This window comes from Miniopterus schreibersii (assembly GCF_964146895.1).
Source record: "Miniopterus schreibersii genome assembly, chromosome: 14".
Lineage (NCBI taxonomy): Eukaryota > Metazoa > Chordata > Mammalia > Chiroptera > Miniopteridae > Miniopterus > Miniopterus schreibersii.
In genome coordinates, this window is record NC_138114.1 from 4,931,771 (window position 1) to 4,954,793 (window position 23,023).

The following is a 23,023-nucleotide window of genomic DNA, read 5'->3' on the forward strand; positions in this document are numbered from 1 at the left end:
GAGCAGGGGGTGGGTCGCTACCCAGCTTCTAGCTTGGCCTCCTTGAGATGTTCCTTGGATTGGCACAGGGTAAGTTTTCAGCCAATGCAAACTCCATGTCTCAGGACTGTGCCCAGGTGGTTAGCACATTTATTAGAACAGTGGTTCTTAAAGTGTGGTCCCTGGACCGCCAGCAGCAGCATGTGGAAACTGGTGAGAAATGCAAGTCTTGGCCTGAGTCAGAAACTCTAGGGACAAGGCCCAGCAACCCGGCCAAGCCCTCCAGGTGATTCTGATGTACGTTCAAGTCTGTACATCGGTTTTGCTAGAAGAGGAAATCCATATAAGCCTGCCAAGAGATAAAGTATGTAGATATTGCCTAGCATGGTTTTTGGCATTTAGCAGGTGCTAAAGAATTGAATAAATAACCAAGTCCATTCCTCTGCTCACCCACCCCACTCATACAACCAGCACTGCTGGGAGAGACTGGAGGAATCTGGGATTGAATTAGACCTGAGAAAGAAAAGTGGACCAAAGCTTGAACAAGCATCATCTCAGGGAGAAGAGAGAAGGGGAGTGGAAATCTCAGAAGTGTCCATTTTTCAGGGAAGGATTTTATGTTTCCAGCTTTGGAAAAAGGAAATGGCCTTGAACTTCAATGTTTTGGTGCACAATTTATATTCAGAGCTGGCTCTGCCCTTCTGGTCTTCCCACCAAAACTCCCTCAGCTCTCCTTGGCATGGGTGCGATCAAATGCATTTTGCTCAAGTGGTACATGTAATGCCTTTATGCCACAGAGAAGTCCAGCTCTTCCATCCTGGTGGAGCTCTCTCCATTCCTCTTCCTGGGGAGTCCCTTCCTCACATCCTCCCACCCTACCCCAGACTTCTGTCGACTCTTCCAGCATGGCCCCGTCTCCGTCCTGGCCACAGAAGCATTCATGATAGGTGACAGCTCTGATGACATTTTATGAATGAATTAGACATACAGAGGCACCTATTGGGATACCTCAGGCAAGGCACCTGGTAGTATCTGGACTCAGTTTCCCCAATTGTTCTGTAAAATGTATCAGTTTTTCAAAGTTTTCTCCTAGCCTTAAATGTTGTAGCTCTCAGTTGTACATTTGTATTTGTCACATGGACTAATCTGTAAGGCCCCACCCTTTTGGAGGATGTGTCAGTTCAGCAATAGGGCCTGGTGGCACGCTGCTCTCTCCAGACTAACACGGGGCCAGTTGAGAGACCTCAGGAACCCATGCACAAAACTGGAACCTCTTGCTCTTGTGACAGTGTGATGTTGATATTTTGGTTTTAAGGGAGAAAAAAAGTTGTTTCATACACACATTTCTTTTTAGACCTTGTTTTACTGCAAGGTCATTTGGTGCCATTGGGACAACCTTAATAGGCTGGCAGTGAGGTCACTGGCTGGGAGGTCTTGAATCAAGCAGCTTTGGGTGTCAAAGTTCACACTGCTCTGGTCTTGGTAAGACATGGGTGGCTGTTCTACTTACCCATCTTGAGCCTATGTTTCTGAGGCACCAGTTGGGTAGTAAGGTTTCTGTGAGGCTTAACGAGATGCCCGGGTGCTCTATAAATATGAGGGGTCACTGATGACACCAGTCCTTCCTCCACACTACAGTTATCCCCAGTGAGTTCTATCTATCCCTCTGCTCAGGGCTGGGCCCAGGGTGGCCCTCCCAGCCTGCTCCCTCCACCCCACTAACCCAGAAATGAAACAGAGGAGTTCTAGGTTTTTAGGGTGACTCAGAAGATCTTCCAGAAACTGCAAATGACCAAAAGAATAAGATAGAACATTATAGGACACCCCATTTCCACCAAGGAATGGAAAAAGAGCAATTTGATGAGAGAAAGTTAAAGGGAAGAGAGAAAATAAGAAATCTGACACTGTGAAGAAAAGGCCTTTGGAGCCTTATCAAGCCCCAGTATTTTGTACTTATTCTAATATTAACTTGTATCTTGTCATCTTCTAAAAAGGGTTAGAGACGGCAAACCAAGCGCTACGTTAGCAGACCCACCTGAGACGTCCCAGCAGTTCACAGCAACTTGAAATGCATGAGTTAGTCCCAGAACAGTACCTGCAGGAGTAGGGACAACTCCCCTCACTGCACCTGATCTCTGTCAAGGGACAGGGCCATGTGCCCAGGGCAGCTGTTCACACCTGTCACAAGGCCACTTGGAGCATCTCAAAGGACATGCTGAGCAGAGGCTGCTGGGCTCTGCCCAGGTGCCCTCAGGACTCCCTACCTACCTGTTCTGGGCTCCCTCTTGTCAGCGGCCTGCGTCCAGTGGCTGCACTGCAGCCTTCCTCAAAGGCTGCCTGTGCAGTCAGAGACCTGCAAGTTTCTGTTCCTCTCTGCCCCCTACCCCCTACCCCCGCTGAGGCAGCCTGGGGAGGGTCTGAACACCCAGCTCCCTTGTCAGGGCCTGGCCGACCCTATGGTGTAATTAAGCTCCAGAGGTCCCTAGAGGATCCAGGTGAGGCTGGGACGTCTGGCTTCTTACCCTCCAGTCCTGCTCTCCCCATTCTGCACCTGTTTCTCCTGGGAGGCCTTCTCATACGTCCTTGTGTAGGAGCCCAACCTAAGAAAGACAACTTGGGCTTCTTTCCTCTAAGGCCCCTGATGGACAACTGCTCCTGGCTTCTCAGTGTCCTCCAAATAAGGCTGGGGCTTGTTTTCTTCTCAGGTCCCAGCAAATGACAGTCAGACACCCAGATTCTCCTTTCAAAATGCCAGTCAGCCTCAGGCACTATAGCTGTAAACCGATGCCCATTTAGGGCTAAGGGAGCCACTTGGAGGAGGCTATTTTAGGGTGGGTTGCTGATGAGGAAACAGGGTGGGCCTTCTACAGACACGCACAGAGAGCAGCATCCCGGTCCCTGGGGAGCTCGTGCACCGCAGGAGGGGCTCGTGACTGTTCAGGCTGAGTCTCCTGCTTGAACTACCCCAAGTGAAAGGTCTGTGACCAGGCCACCGCAGGTGTTCCTGTTGATGCCGCAGAGCCTCCCAGTCATTGAGTGTAAGGACGCTCCACGAGGCTGCTGTGCTGCCCAGGCTACTCCTGCCTGGACAGGAGGGTGGGCAGCACTGGGGGGCAGGGCAAACTCTGGTTTCCAGAGTTTGGGGCAAAGACAGCCTAGGGGGCCTCAGCTGATCCTAAAGGAGGCTGTGCCCCCAGCAGCCACCCAGATGGCAGGCTCCCCGGTGGGATCCATCAGTATTTTGGAATGGGTAACATTCAGTTTTAAAGATACCACTGTGCCTTTAATTTATTAGCTTTCCATAAAACACATTACATACATAATCTACAGCACTGAAAGTATAATTTATAAAAATATAAAAATCTTGATTTTTTAGTATTCCAAGATATTACTGCGTGTTATTTCAGTAGGCACATTCAAACGATGCACACTTACCCAGCACAGTTACCTCTGGGGGGAGTAGTTATGACTCCCTTTCTTGTTTTAAAATAAAATATATATTAAGAAAAAGAACCCAAATTGGTTATATGCGCATATTGTACGTATAAAAGCCATTGCAGTGGAGTTTGAAGGAAAACATCCATTTTTACCATTACTTACGACCTGCTTTCCAGCATTAATATGGGGCCCAAAGGGTCTTAAAGTGATTGCTTAAATGAGGCTATTTCCACTGAAAGGAGCGAGTGTCCCCAGGTGTGCAGTCTTCTTTGAAGGCCATGAGACGATGACAACAGCCAACAGTGTGGGATGTTCGGTTTGCAGGCCTTCAAGGCAGAGGGGTGAGTGGTGGGCAGCCTTCAGGCTGGGCTGATTCCCAGGTTCCTTCAGGGGATTGAGTCTGGCACTTTAGGGGCTCAGTCACTGGCAATAAAAACCCCAGAACGATGCCCTGGGGGACAGATCCTCCTGGGACGCAGCAAGGCTGCCTGTGAGCTGTCCTGCCTTGCAGCTGCACCCTCAGTCAAGCTCTCACTCCAAGGCTCCGAGGACGCTGCCCGGTGGGGCACGGGGTGGAGGTTTCCTTCCACCCTGGAGCAGCTGGTCTTACCGGCAGGCACAGGTCTCCACAGACATGTTGGGGTACACCTTCAGAACCACATTCCGGTTCTCATCCAGGAAGAGGACCCCAAGGGGGTTCATCTTGTCGGGAACACAACAGGGCTCCGGGATGCCTGGGACGATGCCTACTGCCCTGACGATGCTTTGGATGGTGGCGTGATTCGAGGGGCGGACGAGCTGCCGGGTGGGAAAGGAGCATTGTTACCTCAGCGCTCAGCCCTCACCCACCCACTGTGCCATCTGCATGTCCTTGACTCAGCCCTTGGAAAAGGCATCGACCTAGAAGAGGAGGTAAGATTCCCAGACTGGTACCCCTTTCCTCTGAAGTCAGCCACAGACTGAGTCCCTGGGAGGTTCCTCAGAGCCTCAGGCTTCCTGCCCCTCTGACCTCTCAGAGAGAAGTCACATCGCCTACATGGCACTGGCCACTTAGGGGCACCTGCTCATCACGTATCCCTGAGAAGCACCTGCAACTGGCAGGAGCGTGTAGAGGGAAGGCCTAAGGACATGTCTTGCTGATGGGCCTGGGGCCCCAGCTGCCTGGGTTTCACAGTCCCAGGAGGACAGACGTGCTTCCACGTGAGGGTGCTCTCAGCCTTGGAGGGGAGGCCTGCACACGTGTGTGCACGAGCAAGATGGGCTGGGCACTGGCATTTCCTGGGAAGGTCTGACTGCTGTGTCAGGCACTGCTTCACCCGCATCACCCCATTTGTCATCGTATCAGTCTTATGGGGTGGGTATTACCTAAATTTTACTGGTGAAGAAACTGATGCGTAAAATGACTAGAAACTTGACTGAGACCCCTTAGATAGCACAGCCAGGCTTGGAAACCAGCTCCCTGGGCCCACACTGGCTCTCTCCTCCCCCAGGCAGCCTCTCGCACCCAGAAGGCTCTGGGTCACAGCAAACACAGAGAATGCTTCTCCTCCAGCACCTCTGACAGGTGAGCAGGCTCCAGCTCGCTGCTGACCGGAATTTTATGTCTACTCTGTTGGGCGTCAGGGAGGGGGGGGAGGCAGGGACATCTGATTTGTGGGATTCAGGCAGGTGTCAGGGAAGGTGACAATGCAACCAGCCAGGATGAGGAGGGAAGTGCAGGTCGGCCAGCTGGAGCCTGCTGAGTCCTGAATCTGCTGGACCTTCCCAGCAGACGCCTGTCTCTGCAGGGCACCTCCCTTCCTTTCTCTTGCCCAAGCACAGCTTGAGGAGAAGCCTCTTAATTCCCAAGCAGGGGAACGCTGCCCACAACTGGGTCTGGGATTTCCCATCTGGCTGATTTATTGAGGTTCAAATTGGATTTATGCACTGACTTCCTGTCTTGGAAGGGAAGGCATGACCCGGAACCCAGCAGTGGAGCTAAGCAAGAGGCAAGTGCGCTCTGTGTACCGAAGATCGACGTGAGCTGGCAGCCAGCCATCAGAGCTCAGGATGCGGACACGGACAGACAGAGCCACAGCCCACTTCGGAGGGAAAGTGAGGCTGCAAACATTTCCAGCACAATGGGTAAAACAGCCCCATGCTGTGTGTTCTGCAGGCTCCTGCACCATGAGGGCTAGCTGTCCTGTGGGTCCCTGCTCTGAGTGAGAAGAAGGGAGGCAGGAGTCCCGAGAAGCCAATGAAACCAACTCTGTGTTGGTCACAGACACCAATGCTGAGGTCTAGGCCAGAAACAAAGAAGAGAGCCTGCGAGGAGGGTGCTTTGAAGACTTGTCTTGTCTACAGGGGGCAGCATCTACTCAATCTCTGCAGATTGTTACTTTGTGGGAATACACACCTAAGGAGAGGCATTATTCCCTTTGCAAAAGCAGAAATGTTCTGATTTAAAATTTAAATTCAATCAAGTGATCATGTTCAAAAACACAGCCCAACCATATCCATCTGTGAGCTATACCCACACAATAGGCAGCCACACTGGGGCCTCTGTCTACCCACTTATTCCAGGCCTCCAACAGGTGGGAGGTGTTCCTATCCCTATGTGACAGACAGGAAACAGGTCACAAGGCAGAGGAACTTGGTAGTAGGGGTAGAGCTGAGAATCACAGTTAAATAATGGGCAGAACACGCCCTACCTTGGGCATGGGGAACTCGCAGGCTCCCGCGCAGTAGTAGGCGTCAAAGGATTTGGGTGAGATGATCCATTCGTTCCACCCAATGTCCGCGAAGTCCACCTTCAGATACCTCCGGGAGCAGACCCTTGGCTCGTCCCACTGCTTCCTCCGGGCTTTCTGCATTGTCTTTTCATCGAAGTGCAGCACCTGCGACGAGGCCATGAACACATCCTGGCCCTTTCTCCTGCGGTCCTTGCGCCCTGGCCGGGGCTTCAGTGTCCGGAAGGGGCTGGGCCACAGTTCGTGCTTGTGGTAGTGCTGGGCGTGGGAGGCCTGTGCTGGCTGCTCGTCCAGCCCTGGCAGCTCGTTGTCCTGGAGGGGCCCCGTGGCCTGTGTGGCCCGCCTAACTCGGGGATCTGTGGAGCTGTTGGGGGCTGCGCCAGGCTCCAGGTCTCCAGCTGGGAAGGGGTCATATCTCTGCAGTGTCACTGCCACACTGTTGGGCTCCGAGATGGCCAGGTCATTGGCATAGATGAGAATGTAGGGTGCATGGGGGTTGGGCCTGGGCACCCCGGGGTCCTTCTCCCCTGAATCCAGCTCAGCAGAGAGAAGCAATTCGCCATCCCTGCGGGCCGCTTTGACTATGGGAGAGATGTCCTTGGCCTGCCACAGGCCCCGTGGCGGGGGTGCCAGGGCCATAGCCCCTCGGAGCAGCCCCTGCGTGGCCGTGTTCTGAGAGAGGCTGTGGAAGAGCAGGTGGTGGCGTGCAGGCAGGCCTGGGGGCAGCAGGCGGCAGGACGCATTCTTGGCCCGCTGCTTGCAGGGCACCTCACGAGCGCGGGGCCACCGTGGCTCTGAGTAGAAATGGAATGTGGCCGTGAGGATCATTTCCGAGTCCTGCATGGAAGTCAGGTTGAAGAAGTACAGGGCCCTCTGATTGATCACTTCTGTGAGGGAAGAATAAAGGCAGCCTGTTAGGTGCTCTCCTGCATAGGCCCTGGGACAGGGTGAAAGAGGAACACCCGTTTAGGGAGCATTCTGGCCAACCAGGCCGTCCTCATGTAATTCTCACATTAAACTGAAGAGGGCGCCCTCTGTTATCCTCAATGAACGGATGAGACATGAAGGTCACAGAGGTTGGGGACTGTCAATATCCTCCAGCAAACAAGGAAACATAGCAGCAGACAGGGTAGGCGCTCAGGCTGCTAGGCCCTAAAATTCCTGTCACCCCCCCCACTCCAATGCCTCTCACAAATGAACAAATGATCTCTGACACCTTCATTAATGAGATAAGGTGGGATCAGGGAGTTGGGATGGTTTGGGTTGGGTCCAAGCACTTGCTGACAGTAGCCCCTCCTGTATTTTCTCAGCCCTCTATTTTACAGACATTAAATGCAACCGTTCTCCCAAATGAAGTGAAATAGCCTCATACTCACCCTGCGTTCTGAGTGCCCTCTGAGGGAAGGGGGCACAGTCATCTGCGCGTCTGCTAACTGTTCTGCATCCATGTGAGAGACAAACATTGACCAGCTGCCTTATGTATGTGCTCTGACTGGGACAGGGATCGAATCCGTAACCCAGGCATGTGCCCTGACTGGGAATCGAGCTGGCAACCTTTCTGTGCACAGGATGACACTAAACCAACTGAGCCACTCTGGCCGGGCTGTCCAATGGTTTTAAAGCTTGTTTTACAAAAAATGATTTTACAAAGAAAGAAATCAGGGTTGCAGAAGGTCACCCAACCAAATTTCCAATGTCCAGGTTGCTCCAGAGGACCAAACCATGATAGGAACTGGGGTCCCTCAGACGGCCCATCTGAAGCTGGAGAATGCTCTGACCCCTGGATCTTGGAGCTGTCAACCACCCCTCTTTCTTTCTCTCCTGGTTCTACTAAGTGTATCCCTAGGGTCCCAAGGCCAAGTCTCTTGGTCTGCAGCCCCAGAAAGCTGCCTGGCTTGGCGGCATGAGTTCTCTGAATGACCAAGTCCTCTCTAGGGTTTGAATGGGAGAGAGGAGTGGTTTCTGAGGCCTCCCTGGGAAGTGCCAGTCAAGGCTAAAGTGACACTCTAAAGACCTGCCTTATCTATTTCTCAGAACGAACTCACAGAGCTGTGGCGGCCCCCATACCCTGCAGCAAGGTGTGGCCTGCTCCACACACAAGGAGCAGTGCACAGTCTTAATGCACATTTGAACTTGGCTTCTCCAAACACTGCAGCCTTGGGTGTCATGGTCTAGAGCCCTGCATTTCCCAAACCTCCCTGATCACTGCCTTCCTCCCTGGACAGGATCAGAGAGCTTGGAACATGTGGCCCAGGAATTTGTATTTTAACCAGCATCCCAGGGGCTTCTAACCATCAGAGAAATTTGGGAAGTGCTGGTGGGTGGGGACTGTGAGCCTGCAGCATCTGGCTTGACCTGTGGGTGGGGTGAAAATTCACCAACAACTCTGCTCTCCCATTCCAACGCCAGGCATCTCCATGGTACCCTGCTTCACTTGTCTTCACATCACGTCCCAACATCCTGATATATATTTCTTTTTTGGAGTTTCTCTTTCCCCCAGAACACAAGCTCCCAGAGAATAAGGGCATTGCCAACTTTGTTCACTGCTGTGTCTTTAGATGCCAGCATGAGCCCCGAGCAACAGTCAGTGCTCAGAAACACGTATTGAATGATGCAAAAGAGTGGAGTCTGTGCTAACTCTGTCTACTTCAGGTAGCAAATGGGCTCTACCCTACAGAAACAGAACCCAAGTCACCTGGAGATCTGTCCTGTCATCCACTGCCCTTGAAAGAGCCATCCGGGTAACCGGAGTGAGAGCCCCACTGAAGACACAGGCACTGACATAAGCTGGAGGTGGATGCAGTGGGCCAGCTGGTGGTGCTGCAGGGAAGGGAAGACAACTAACATAAACTGAGGTCTTTTTTTCAGGCAGGCCCCAGAGTCAGGATTTAATCCTGCTTGCATCACTTACTAGCTCTGGGGCCTTCAGCATGTCATGGAACCTCTCTGTGCCTCAGTTTCCTCACCAGTAAATCAGACAGAATACTTGTATCCACCACCTAAAGTTAGAAGATCATCTCCGTGGAGCTTGCAGCACTGTGTCCTGTGGCATCACGAGCCACTGCTGCACTCAGGGCACCGTGCCCCTGCACCCTGCCTCGTGCCCAGTGAAAGGCATGGCCACCTACCCGCTCCCCTCCCAACAGGATTCTCAGGGCCTCTTCCCCCTCCAGCATCTAACTGATCCCAGTTCTTCCTGGCTTTGCAGCCTGTTTGTCCACAACTGCCCTGAACTCTGCATCCTCCTACCACTGCTTCATCCAGGGCATGGTCCCAAAGCCACCATGCCCCCAGAGCACTGGCACCCCTCAGGTCACACTCATGCTTCTCAGGAAATCATCCATTATAGATGAAGGGTTAATGTCCTTCATACGTAAAGAACCTCCACGAATCAGTAAGAAAAAGACAAGAGTTCCAATAACAAAAAGCAATTTCTACCAAAAGAAATTGCAAAAAACCCCCAATAAGCACAGAGTCCAGAATGACCAGTAATGGGGGGGAAGTAACTTCAAATGAAGATACAACAAATTTTACCTGCAAGTTGAAAATATGATCCTAAAAACTATATAGTCCACCAAAATATTAACTCTGGTTATATCTCGGAGTGTGATTAGGGATGGCTTCTTTTCTTTACTGTGATTTTCTATGATTTCTAGATTTTCTGCAGTAAGCATCTTTTATAACGTTTCTTTCCTCTCCTCCCCTCCTCCTTCCCCTGCCTCTCTCCTGCTCTCTCCTTTCCCTCCCCTTTCTCCCTCCCCCTCCCTCTCCCCCTCTCCCCCTGTATCGCTGCGTACACACTGCACACCCCCAGTGCCGTTAGGACACGCAGGGCCCTTGATGGCCCGGCCATGGCCCCCCTGTCCACTTCCACCCCCTGCCTCTCTCTTCACCTTATTTCCTCACTAAGATCGAGGTCCTCACAGGCGCAGGCGCACAGCGGACTGCTTCCCTTCTACAACTGCCCACATGCCACCCGCCCTTCTGTCTGTCTGGGGCCTCACCTGCTCGTAAAGGCTTCACTGGCCCCTACCCAGGCCCCTTCCCTGCCGCCCCGGAGCTCCTGAAGAACACCCCCAGCCCTTCGTCACTCCATCAGACCACTTGTCCTGCAGCCTATATTCTTCTGCTTCCTCCTACATCCTGTATCAGCCCCTGAGCTTTTCTAGGCAGGGCCAGCAGTCCATGCATCCTTGTGTCCTCTGAGCTTACAGCACCTGCCACCTAATGGGGTGCTTAGGAAAAGCTTGGGGAACTGAAATGAATGTAACTTTTGACACTGCTGACAGATATGTATTATTACACTCCTTTTAGAGATAAAGAAATGAAGCTGAGAGAGGTTAAGTAACTTGCCCACTATTACATAAGCCAGGGGCAAGCTTAGATTTAAATACAGGTCATTTGGAGTGGGGGTGTCTAATCGTAACCCTCAGGGTCAGGCTCAGAGGCTCTCTCCACTGATGGAGACTCAATAGGGAACTAAGTGTACTTCAGGTAGCAATGGGAGGCAGGGGTGACTGGAGTAATAATAGTAGGAGTTAATAAATTACTGACATATCCATCAGGCAATGTTTTAAGCACCTGATGTAGTTCAGATCACTTAAAAAACCTTACATGGGAGAACTATTAGTCCAATTTGAGAAGTGAAAAAGCCAAGTCATGAGCAAGTTCAGTCCCTTGTCCAGATCAGAGACTCAGGATTTGGACCCCACCAGACCAGCTCACAGCCTGTCCTGGGAACCTGAGCTCTGCTGCCTGGTGACAGTCTAGGAACACAGCCTCATTGCAACAGGGCTATAGGGACTGATGCACGCTGTTCAGGAAGAGGTGCCACCCCAGTGAGGCAGCAGAGGCCACCACCGCGGAGCAGGCTGGTCCCAGTCCAGTCCAGTTCCAGAGCTGAAGCCGCCCACTTTTTTGCCTCATTCATAAGACGAGGGATCCCTGCTCAGACTCACAGCTGGGCCAGGAAGCAGGCACCTCTGAGGGCTGGAGAGGGGCTGGGTAAGAAACAACTTAAGTGAATCAAGGGAAAGGATGACAAACTAAGCTGCTGGGGGCTGCTCTACGCAAGGCACAAAACCCACCATATCCCATCGAATCTTCAACACACTGTACCTACAAGAAACCGGTGCTCAGACAAGTAAAGTGACCTGCAGCACAGCACAGCACAGCCAGTAGCTGGCGGTCCAATGGTTCCAAATGAGAATGTTAGATTTGTCAGGTAGTCCAGACGCGTCCAGAATAACCTCCCTGATTGTCGGTTCTACCTTCCATCTCCCAAACCCTGGGTTTAGTTCTGATAGAGCTGAAGGAAGGAGATAATAGTGCAAATAGCATCGGCTTAGCAGATGGGAAGCACCAACCATTGCCACTGTGAACAGCCTCCTCCCCTGTCATTTTTCTTCTCTGTAAACTAGGAGGGCTGGATCTGAAGGACTGTCTCCAGGTCTTTTCCAGGGCTAACATGCTGTGCTACACTCACCATTACTTGTACTACCTCCATTCTGTGAAAACAGAGGTAAACTGTGCACCTCCATCCCAGGACTGCAGCAAGTGGGGGGGCTCACTGGGGCACTCACCCCTTGTTGCAGCAATGGCTTTGCCAGCCTCACTTTCCTCAACTGCAAGGCTTTGAGGACTGACTCAGTGGATGCAAGGTCAAGTCTACACTTTGATGAACACAAATGCTTGGTGCTCCTAGGGGAACAGCATGCACCAACACCTAACCTGGCCAGGGCTGGGCTCAGGATTCTACACATTACCTCATCTCACCTTCCCTGTAACCCCACAGGGGAGATACTGGCATGAACGTCCCCTTTTGTCCATGAGTACACTCAAGTCCACAGCACTTTAAGGATTTGCCCAAGGTCACATCCATGCTAGATAATTCCTGAGTGGCTTAATTTAATAATGATGCTGCAGAAATACACCCCAGGTGGTGAATAAAAGGTACCAGGGAGGTTGGAGTTAGATCTGGTTGACATGTAGCCCATCTAAGCCTGCTCAGTGCAGGATGGAGGAAGGGGGCCTCTCTGTGGCAGGTGCTGCCCAGTACACGATGATGTGAGGCCAAGCTTCCCACGCCTGGCTCTGAGGCCACAGGTGCTACCTTGAGTCGCACGGCCAGTGAGCCACAGGTGGCAGATCTGACCCCAGGATGTTTGGCCCCAATGCTGAGCCGGTTCCTGATGGTCTTTCTTCTGATGAATGGCCTCCTCCCCCACAGGGGCTGCAGAGGACCCCTACCCACATTTTCTGGAATGGCATTTTGTGACCCTGAGTAGTCTCCACGATAACCAGGGTCTTCCCACCACCCCTGGTACCGGCTGCACCTCTCTGCACCACAGGGACTGCAGAGGCAGCCCAGCCCAGGTGGACTGGAAGCTGAGGCTGCAGGCTGGCGGTGCTCCCTGAGCAGGGCAGGGAGGGCTGGGCAAGTGGCCTCCGGGCAGATCCATTCAAGGTGTGGGGAGTGGGGAGAGGATCCACCCAAGCTTCTGGACTCTTTCTCAAACCCCCATAGTCTACCCACTTCATGCCAGTGCCCCACAGGCCTCAGTCCTGTCCACCCAAGCCTCCGCACGAAAGGCCCTCTGTCTGTTCTGCTTCCCCAGCCACCGAGCCCACTGACTGCCCCCAGCTAGAGGTTCACACCCTGTGTGGGCCCTGTGCCTGGAACTTCTATGCCCACCTGATATGCCCTCCTCAGTCAAAAGCCAACACAAGTGATCCCCATGACATGGATCCCCCTCCCATGAGCTTCCCCAAGCCAGTCCCGTCTCCACCCTGTGCTTAAGGTCTTGTGTAGGGGGCGGTCTGTGCCCGGCGAGTGTGACACCCTTGCAGGACTGGCAGCACCCCAGAGACGGGAACTCCGTGTCTCTGCGCCGCTTAGGTGTCCCCGCTGGAGGCTGAGGCATGGCATAAAGCACTTGGTGACTCTTTAAAGAATGAATGAACACGACAAGAACAGAGGAGGAGGAAGGGCTGAGCGCCGGCGCAGGAGGGCGAACAAGTGGGGAAGGGCGAGGGAGGAGAAGGGCCGGGCCCTCCACTTACCCAGCCGGGGCCTGAAGCTGCGGACCGTGTTGCCTCCTCCGGGCCTCCCGCCCCTGCGGCTGTATTTCTCGTAAAGCCTAAGCATGTGGACAGCGACCATGTCCTGGGCGCCCGGGCCCAGAGCGGCGGCGGCCTCGTCCCCCAGGAGCCGCCGGGGGCCCCGGGCCCCGGCCGGGTGGTCGGCGGCCCCCGGGGGCGCGGGCCGGGCGGGGCCCGTGTGGCTGCCCCCCGCGCCCCGGAGCAGCAGCAGCAGCAAGGGCAGCAGCTGCAGCAGCGGGGACCCGGGGCCAGGGCGGGCGCGAGCGGGGCCACGGGCCATGGCGGGTGGCGGGGCGAAGGGCCGGAGCGCGCGAGGCGGGGGAGCGCGGGCCGGAGGCTGCGGCCGACCCTGCGGAGGGGCCGCGGGCAGCCCGGCAGCCGGGGCGGCGGGCGCGGTGCGGGCAGAGCGGGGCGGCCAGCCCAGCGCGGTCCGCCCGCGCCGCCCGAGCTGCAGGCCAGCGGGCACGGCCGTCCGGAGAGGCGCGGGGCCAGCGGAGCCCGAGCCGCGCTGCCTCCCCGCACTCGCGCCGCGGAACTTTGCCGCACACGGGGCGGCGGGCTCGCGGGTCCGAGGGCGGGGCGGCGGGCGGGGGCGGGGCGGGGCGGCCCGCAGCGCCTCCGGGAGCCGGCTGCGCGCCCGGGACCCCTGGCGGCGCCCGGCGGCCGCGGGAGCGAGCGCCCGGCCGTGGCAGCGCGCACGCAGGGGTGTGCGCCCGGTGCAGGGCAGGGGCGCGTGGGCGTGGGCGTGGGCGTGCGCGCTGCCCCGCCCCCGCCTGGGGACGAGAACCGCGACCCGAGGCTCCGGTGTGTCTGCGCCAAAGCCTGGGGGGGGGGGCGCGGGGAGGCGGAGGCCCGCCCGCGGGTCGCCCCTGAAACGGCGCGCGAGGACCGTGCGGTTGCAAGGTGACAGCTGCCCCGTGAGGACCGGAGCGGGGACGTGTGCGCCCCTAGTTGCCTCTGAGCCGCTGTGTGTCCCAGACGCCAGCAGGCGTGAGGGGAACGTGAACCGACCCTCCCCGGGCAGCCTTTGAGAACTAAAAAACCGTGCACCCAAAGCTCAGCCAACCGGCCCCTGGAGAAAGATTCTGCGTGAAGTTCAGAACTAGTCGGTTAACTGACCTGGATTTGGAGACAGTGATTCCAGTCTTTGAGGGAACACATCGAAGGTCCTTGCTAATCACTGGACTTTGCACATGTAGCCCTCGGGATTGTGCTGAAAAAGGACATGGTCTGAAATGGCTTTCCCAAATGTTTCCAGATCGTCAGGACAGGAGCCGAACAAGCAGTGGCTTTCCCAAGGTTTCAGGATGAGGGGAGGTGTTGTGAATCCCTGGCCCACCACCATCAGCTCGCCGCTGGGCAGAAGGTCCTCAACTCCAGCTTACCTTTAGCAGGGTTTCCCCTCTATGGATAGAATTTCAGGGGGTCTGGAAATTTTGGTGGGGAAAAAAATTACATCTTTATTTTCACTAACCTGTAACTGAAACTTAGCATTTCCTAATATTAGAAAGGCAGACAGCCAAGCACAGCAGTATTAACCATACCTGTGTCTTTGTCACCAATAACCACCATGCACAGATATTTTCGTATCATGAGAGTTGTTTCAGATATCTCAAAATATCTTTTTGGCTTGTCACTATTTTAAAATTGGAGTAGTTGCTAAGCCCTCTGCTAGTTATTTAATGAATTAATTAAAGAGGCATATATATTACTATGTTGCAAAGTTGTTTTTAAAAATATTTTGATAACTACATTTTAATGTAATGGCTTCCTTTATAACCTAGCATATTAAAAACATTCTTTTGAAGAAGGCTGTACACCTTCTTCAGGTTGAGAAAGGAGTCCAAGACCTGCACAAAAGGTTTACAAATCCTTCTGAGGTAAGGAAAGGACCTCTTTAAAGTCACCTTCTTCCAGTGGCCCAGATGCTCTCCTGCTACATTTCAAAGGAGTATTTACAAACTTGTGAACATGCTGTTCCCTTCACTTGGTAACTCTGAGCTTCCTAAGCCAAACTGGTTACTTTGCTTGGAAGACTCACAAAGCAATAATTGAAAAATTGCTGGAAAAAGCTTCTGTTGGTGTGTAAAACAACCCCTTTGTAATTTTTAAAACCTTGCAGTGTCAAATTAGAGGCCATCCTATTGAGAGCCTCTGAACTTAAGGCCTGTAGCTTTTGGAAAACTATAGAGAAACATTTTATTTATTTTGATAGTTAGCGCTCATTGCATTCAACTTCCCATTCCTGTAGCTCCCGTTTGTTCTCTGAAATAGTTTTCAAAAAGAGTGCTGGAGGTGAGATGATCAAGTCTCAGTCTCCGACTTGATGAATCTCTCCTTACAAATGATCCACACTGTGTTTTACTGCTCCCTCCCCCACCCTAACCCTACTTCCCTCCTTCTCTATGTGCCCCTCACTTCCCCTCCGCCCCCCCTCCACTTCGGCCCCAGAATGCCTCTGACCTGTACCCGGCTGGGGGTAACCTCTGCTCATGGGTATTTTGTCTCTGCTGGGGCCATCCACAATCGAGGCCTGTGAAAAGGAGGGTGAGTCTGCAGGAGGCTGGGACAAGCTGGGCTATTCTTGATCTGTGCCCATTAAAGCCTTCTTGCCCTCCTTAACTCATTCCTGCTCCATTCAAGCCAGCCAGAGGGTCAGGCTTCAGCCGGCACTAAAACCTGTTGGGTACAGATTCTCTGACATTGTTGGGAAAGAATTAAGGCATCAGCCGGGGACGGCTAATATTTCTTGCCTCATTTTATTGCCGAACAGCGGGACTGTAAAGTCTTGAACGCTGGAGCACTATGGCCCCCTTTCATGTAGCCGAGATGATGGGATAAAAATGTGTTTGGTGAAGCAATTCAGATTACCACCGGGTCACATCCTTGCTGGCTCCCAGCACAGCCTGCAAGCGGCATTGCTGAGAGGAGAAACAATCGCTGTGCAATCTCAGCTCATGCAGAACAGCTCCTGGACGTGAGGCTAATTGTGGAGCTGGCCAATGAGAATGTTCTGTTTTTAATAGCTGGGCTGTAGCTCAAAATAAAAGTTGAGATGGCAGACTGTGGATTCCAGTCCTGAGAGCTGTGATTTCTGACAGCTTTCTACTAAAATTATCTTAGTCCTGAGAGTATCAGAAACTAGTCTTGCCTGGGTTTTGAGGTCTTCAACTTGCCATTTGCAGTGGAGAGTGCTCTCTCCAGGGAGGGGAGAGGTTTTGGGGAGCCCTCAGTTTTCTAGGCCTCTCTGCCACACACTCTGGGATAGCAGGGGTTCCTTAAGCTCAGAAAACCCAGAGGAAGTACTGAAGAGCTCGTTAGTTATGAAGCTCTGTGCCTCAGTGAAGGTGAACTCTGGACAGTTCTGAGAGGCACACTCATTCGCTTTTATCCAGAGCCTTTCCCCAAGTAACACCTGAAATGTTCCTGAGCAATTGTTTCATGGACTGTCCAGCTAATTTGTGGGAGAGTCAGTTTGTGGCTCTGATTAGCTCTGTCACCTTGGGTTAGTCCCATTGCCTCTTTGGAGCCCCAGTAGCCTCTTGTTTAAATGAAAAGGCTGACCCCCAGGCTCTGTTTCAGCTCCCACACTCTAGGCCTATGTCTTTGGCCTCATGTCACCCTGTTCTTGAAGTGAGAGGGTCTACATGATCCTTTGGAGCAAGTTGGGACTAGGTTTGTGTCCCTCGTTCCACCTGCACACCTAGCTGTGTGGCCTCAAGCAAGGTATCTGCCTTCTCTGGACCTCATTTTCTCCTACCCTAAAATGGGTACACAAGCACCACATTATGAGGCTCACTGACAAGGTTTTAACAAGAGATGGAACTAAATAGCACTGATCCTTGTTTTAGCTTATTTAAAGTGAACCTGGCTTCTAGGAGATCTGATGAGAAGCTCAGCCTGGCCACCCCTTGCTCTGCAGATGAAATGCATTTCTCAGCACGCAGTGCCAAGAGCTGGGGGGGAGGGGGGAGGAAAGAGAAAGCTCCCCAATTAGGAAGCCATAGGCCTCTCCCAACGAAACTTAATTATGAGGATCTGAAGGTCCCTGTCTGTTAGGAGGAGGATCCGTATAGCTCTTCATCTAGTTTTCCAGAGCTCATGGCCCTTAGGACAAAAGAAATGCCAGAGAGTCCCTGTTCCCATCTGGGGCGTGGGCTGTGAAAAAGCGGCTACAGAGTTTGCTGGGGCGCTAGAGACAGAATCCCAGGGCCTCCTCCCAGGCCTCTGGACCCAAGTGTAATAAATCTGTGAAATAACAAGCACAAAGGGCTTTATAATCAATGACAGATTTTATTTTTGCTCTGGCAACCTCCATCCGTAGAGTTACCGTTTTATAGGGAAATAACTACCCACTTGTGTCTCCTTCTCAGCCCATATTCCCTTTCTTCAAGTTGGGAAAACGTCGAGAATCACAGTCAGCTCCCGGGAGAGCTGTGGCAGGAGAAAGCGTGACTCCCCTGGGCGGGAACCCAACTCTCCCGCTACTTCCTAGGGTGGCTTGAGCCATTCATTTCTTTTTTGCTAAAATACCCGTGACATGTGAATAAACCAGGATTACAGAACATTGTCTCAGTCAGTAATCTGAGCCAGCGTGGGCTCTGGTTTGATGAAATATGGTGCTCTCTGAGCAAACATGGGAATTGGTATTGCTTCTCGTTAAAGCTGAACAGTGGGACTATTTAGAACTGATGCATGAATGCTGCACTGTGGGGAGTGACCATTTGAAGGGAGCCGATTCGAGGGAGGGGGACAGTGGTGTGTGTGAGTTGGCCAGAGCAAGCCAGTTAGGAGACCTCTGAGTCTGCGGGGGAGGCAGTCGAAGGCACACTTTAGGAACTGGGACCCTTAGGGGCTGCACAGTCTCCTTATAACTCCAAAAGAATCTTCCTCAAAACCTTCGCAGGAAGGACAAAGCCTCACATCTTTGTTCTGGATTCAAGCCCTTGTCACTTAGTCTGTCTGCCTCAGCCTGTCTGTCTCGGGAGAGCCTCCCAGTCTCCAGCTGCAGTTCTCCTGTGCCCCAGATTTCAGATAGCCCACCTCTCTCAGCACACATCCCAGCCCTCCAGCTTTTTCCTGCAGACACGTTGGGGTGCACACCCAACCCCCCTTCCAGTCCCCAGCCCTTCGTTGTCTAGCAGCCAGCAGAGTTGTCTGTGGATGACTGGGTCACAGCTGCATCCCTCCCCAACAATTGCTTCAAAGGGGACCAAAAACTGTCCCCTTCCCCAGGACAGCCTAAATGCAGTGACTAGGCCATGAATGGTGCACAGGCTGGCCCCTTACCCCAAGGCAGGACAGCTCTGCTGGGCCCTCCAGCTCCAGGACTCCCCACGGGCTTTGCCCAGACCCCTGCTGCAGCTGCGTCACTTCACCTTCTCCCTCTGACCAATCTGGTCCCCACAGGCACTCTCCCACAAGTCTCTGAATGCTCACCCCTCCCCAGTGCGTGTTTCTTAGGACACCTCACTTAAGTCAGTGTCAGGAGTGACATGAGAAAGTGGGCTCTAAGGTGGTCACTGAGACATCTACTGCCCAGTGGCAAAGAGGACTCTATTACCGGGGTAGCTGGAGTCTGGATAGCCCTTGGCATGTGCAGTGGTGAAGTGGACGGTTTAATATCTCATATTTTAAAGGTCCAGGGGAGTGATTATTAGAAAGACAATGGAAGTGGTTGGCTCTTGCTGAGTGGGATGGATTCACAGGAGACTGATAATGAAAGGGAGAGGGTGATTAATCACTAACTTAAGGCAAAGTGTACAAATCAGAGAGCCTTCTTGGCAGCATATAAATAAACCCTCACCCCTTACAGCAGGGGCAGTGGGGACCAAGACTTAGATATGAGGGTAGCAGAGTGCCAGAGGTGGTTGAATTTCTCAGCCCCAGGAAGCCTGCTCTGCCAAAGTCAGGGCCCTAGTTGGGTAGGAGTACAACCCTAAGACTTGGGGTTGGGAGCATCTTGGTTGGTGCACTTGAGACCTTAAAACCTGACACATGTTTGCATGCTCTAGGCCTGAAGAAGTGGCTCATGCCCCTCTCCCCCACCTTGCTTCAAGATGGGGCAAGCATAACACATGTCTCTCTCATAATCTACTCACACCACTATTTTGGCACCACATTACCCAGCCAGCGAAGTGTTGGGCCCACCAAGGGACAAAGTTACTGTAGACTGAAAGGTCTTAGTACAAAGTCAGCTTGTTCCAGCAGGATGTGTGGAGTATGATTGGGAATTGATCCTTGGAGTGCTGGATCAAGGGGGCCAGGTTATAGAGTCAGATGAGGGAAAGTTTATCAATGCAGAGGCACTTTCCCATGATGCAGGATTTAAACCATGGCAAGGGCCCCAGGACCTGGGTCTAATATGTCTATGGGTTGACACTTGGAGCTTGAGAAAAGCAATGGCTTGCACTAAGTGGAGTTTCAGTGTCAAATTGCCGAGACAAATGATAGAGGAATGAATTAAAGGCTTAGAAAGGTGAACATGCTAGAGTGGAAGTAGTACATAAGGCCAGAAAACCACGCACCTATATATGCAGTGGAAGACTTGGGACTCTTTATTTACCAAAGTGATAAGCAATTCAGTGGTGAGAGGGATACCAATGTCATGAAAGGCTCAGTGATGGCTGTTCTCTGCAGGGTCAGTTTCAGATAGGAAATTTTATTACTGAACTGAGATTCCTAGCAGAAATGGGATGAAAGGAGTCCAACACGGAGTGCTTAACTGTCCAAATCAAGGTGAGCACAATTATCAAAGTGAGACACATAGTCAGAGTGCAGGGTGCTTAACTCACATGGAGATATGGAATTGCTTCCCAGAACAGGGAGTCGCTAAGGGACAGATGGATGGGCAGCCAAGACGAGTGCTATTTAATTTCTACAATCAAAACTCAAACAAGGATGGATGAATGAGACTAAGAGCAGCCACCGCAATAAAAGTCACACACTCTCACCCAGTTTCTGGGCCTGGGATAGTTTTCAGGCCTGGGACGCATTGGCTGGAGAGGCTAGGTTAGGTCTCCAGGAGGAAGGAGCCTGCAGCAGCACAGCAAGGACAGATGGTGGTGATTCCCCACGTTATCCCAAAGGGACCTGTGGCCATTCACTCAGGGAACAACTGTACAAGGAGGAAGGGGAACATTCAGACTCTTCAAGGATGGATGGACACATGGTCTAAGTTGACATTGGTACTGAGTGCCCAAAGCATCGTTAACCCCCTATTAGAGTAGAGTTCTATGGGGCTAAGTAATAAATAGCTCACTGGGCCCTGATCTCACTCAGTAACCATTTCCCGAAACCTCAAATGCATCGCCGAAATGAACATCATTGAGAGGCCCCTCACTCCTGCCCTGGCCATAGTAAAACAATCAAATAAGTGTTGTGTCCCAAGGGGAATAGCAGAAATGAGCACCATCCTAAAGGCATAAGGATGCTTCACCAGTCTGGTCCCTGTGGAAACTAAACAGATGCTGAAGAATCAGAATGGACGACTGCAGACTCAACCAAGTGTGTGATAATCACCCCAACTGCAGCACTGGTGCCGAATGTGGTGTCTTAGAGGAGATTCGCATGGGTTCAAATGCATGACCTGCAGCCTTTGAGCTGGCGGGTGTGTTTATTTCCATCTCTTTCAAGAAGGGCTTAGAAGCAGTCTGCATTCACGTGGGGCAGGCACCAGTACACAGTGGCTGGTTTGTGTATTTCTTTCCTAGGGCTATGTTAACTCCACCACCTGTGTCACAATACATCAAAAGGACCTGGACCATGGGATGCTCATGTTCCAATGAGCATCACATTGGTCCCCTATATTTATGACATAGTGTTAATCAGACTGAATCAGTGAGAAGCAAGAACTTTGGAGACCTAGGTAAGGCACGTTCTCCAGAGGATGGGAGACAAAGCTCATGAAATTTCAAGGGTCTGCTGTATTAGTGAGGCTATTAAGGGATTACTGGTTTGAGTATGTTGGCACATCCCCTCCAAAGAAAGCAAGATATTTTTATATCTTGTTTTTCTCGTCTCTGAAAAGGAAACACAACTCCCGGTAGGCTATTTGGGTTTTGGAGACTACAAATTCCGCCATTGGGAATACTACTACAACTCAGAGGTGCACAGAAAGCTGCCAGCCTTGAATGGGACCCAGAGCAGGAAAGGACTCTGTAGCCTTGCTGCTTGGACTACATGACTTGTCAAACCCTGTGGCATTAGAGGAGTTGGTGGAGGAAAGACATCATGTGGAATTTATAGCAAGGCCCAATAGGAGCAAGATTTTGGAGTAAGGCCCGGCCATCTGCAGCAGAGAAGTATATGCCATTGGAAAAGCAGCTCCTGAATCATAGGATGTCAGATGATCAAGCAACCAGAACTGCCCATCATGAGCTGTGATCCCTTCAACCCACCAAGTTATGAGTTTGGTCAGGTGCAGCAGTAATTCTTCAAGGATGGAAGTGGTCCGTCTGAGATTGAGCCTGAGTAGTGCCAGGGGTGCAACGAAGCTGCATGAACAGGTAGCTCAGACCTCCATGCCATCCATGACTGTTGCACCTGTACCTCTCTTTTAGTTTACACCTATAGTCACTTGGGGAGGGGGACCCTGATAGAGAAGGAAACTGTATGAGCTTGGTTCATGGATGGGTAAGCTCGGTATGTGGTTGCAAACTGAAAACGAACTTGTGCTGCATTGCATGCTCACTGAGGGTTGGCCCTGAAAGGCAGCAATGAGAGGAAATCCTCCTATAGGCAAAGTTTTGGGGGGACACACATGTGAAAAAAAAGAGACCTGAGGTAAGAATATAGGTAAATTTGTGGGCAGTAGCAAGTGGTTGGGTTGGTGGATTGGGGACCTGAAGAATAAAGACTGAACTATCAAGGATAAAGAGGCCTGAGGACAAAGTACATGGATAGATGAACAGAAGAGGGCAGGAAGTGAGAAAATCCTCATACTGCATGTCAGTGTCCACCAGAAGGCACTCACTGTGGAAGAGGCACTGAACAGCCAAGGAAATAATATGGCTTGACGTCAGCAAGCCTCTATCATCTGCCAACCCATTCTGGCATTTGGGTGCACGAATGGGGTAGCCATGGCAGGAATGGCAGTTATGTGTAACACAACAGCATAAGTACATACTAACCACAGCTAATCTAGCTTCTGCCACTCCCAATATCCGGCCCCTGCTATGGCATCATTCTTGGCTGAGCATGAGTTATTTTGTGGAAGGATGATTTCATTGGATTCTTTGCACCCTGGAAGGAGCAATGATTCATCCTGACTGGCGTCTATACCTATTTGAGTATGGTTTACCATTCTTGCCTACAGAACCTCAGACAGAGCGATCCAGCTTACAGAGCATTTGAGACACTGATACAAGATCCCACATAATTTAGCATTGGCCCAAAGGACACACTTCATAGCAAGGGGGCATTGCAGTGGACGTGGGCCAATGGGATCCTCTGGTCTGTAAAATATCAGCTGCTGGCCTGGGAAATGTAACCAAAGCTCCATCTTAAGGTGATACCCTGAGAGGAAGAAGTACCATCCTCTAGAACATAATGCGCACTCTAAATCAACAACTGGCACATGATGCTGTGCCCTCAACTGGTAATTATGTGAGGGCAGGAACCAGGGTGCGGAATTGGGGGTGGCACTACTTACCATCATTCTCTGTGGCCCACTGGGAAAAACTGCTCCCTGAAGCCATAACTCCAGGGTCTAGAGTCCCTGGTGCCCAGAGGAACTTCCAGCAGGCCACAGAGCTGATTCCCTTTCGGTGTTCAGA

At 52.2% G+C, this 23,023-nt stretch overlaps 1 protein-coding gene across 1 annotated transcript; it reads right to left on the reverse strand.

Annotated features, from left to right (window-relative positions):
* Positions 1 to 3,244: 3,244 nt before the first annotated feature.
* GDF10 (growth differentiation factor 10) lies at positions 3,245 to 13,548 on the reverse strand. The gene is made up of 3 exons (XM_081158413.1): positions 13,209 to 13,548; positions 6,108 to 7,033; positions 3,245 to 4,215 (listed from the first exon to the last, which is right to left on the reverse strand). The coding sequence occupies exons 1-3, from the start codon at positions 13,525 to 13,527 to the stop codon at positions 4,024 to 4,026; spliced, it is 1,437 nt and encodes a 478-aa protein (XP_081014539.1). The 5' UTR covers positions 13,528 to 13,548; the 3' UTR covers positions 3,245 to 4,023.
* Positions 13,549 to 23,023: the final 9,475 nt, after the last annotated feature.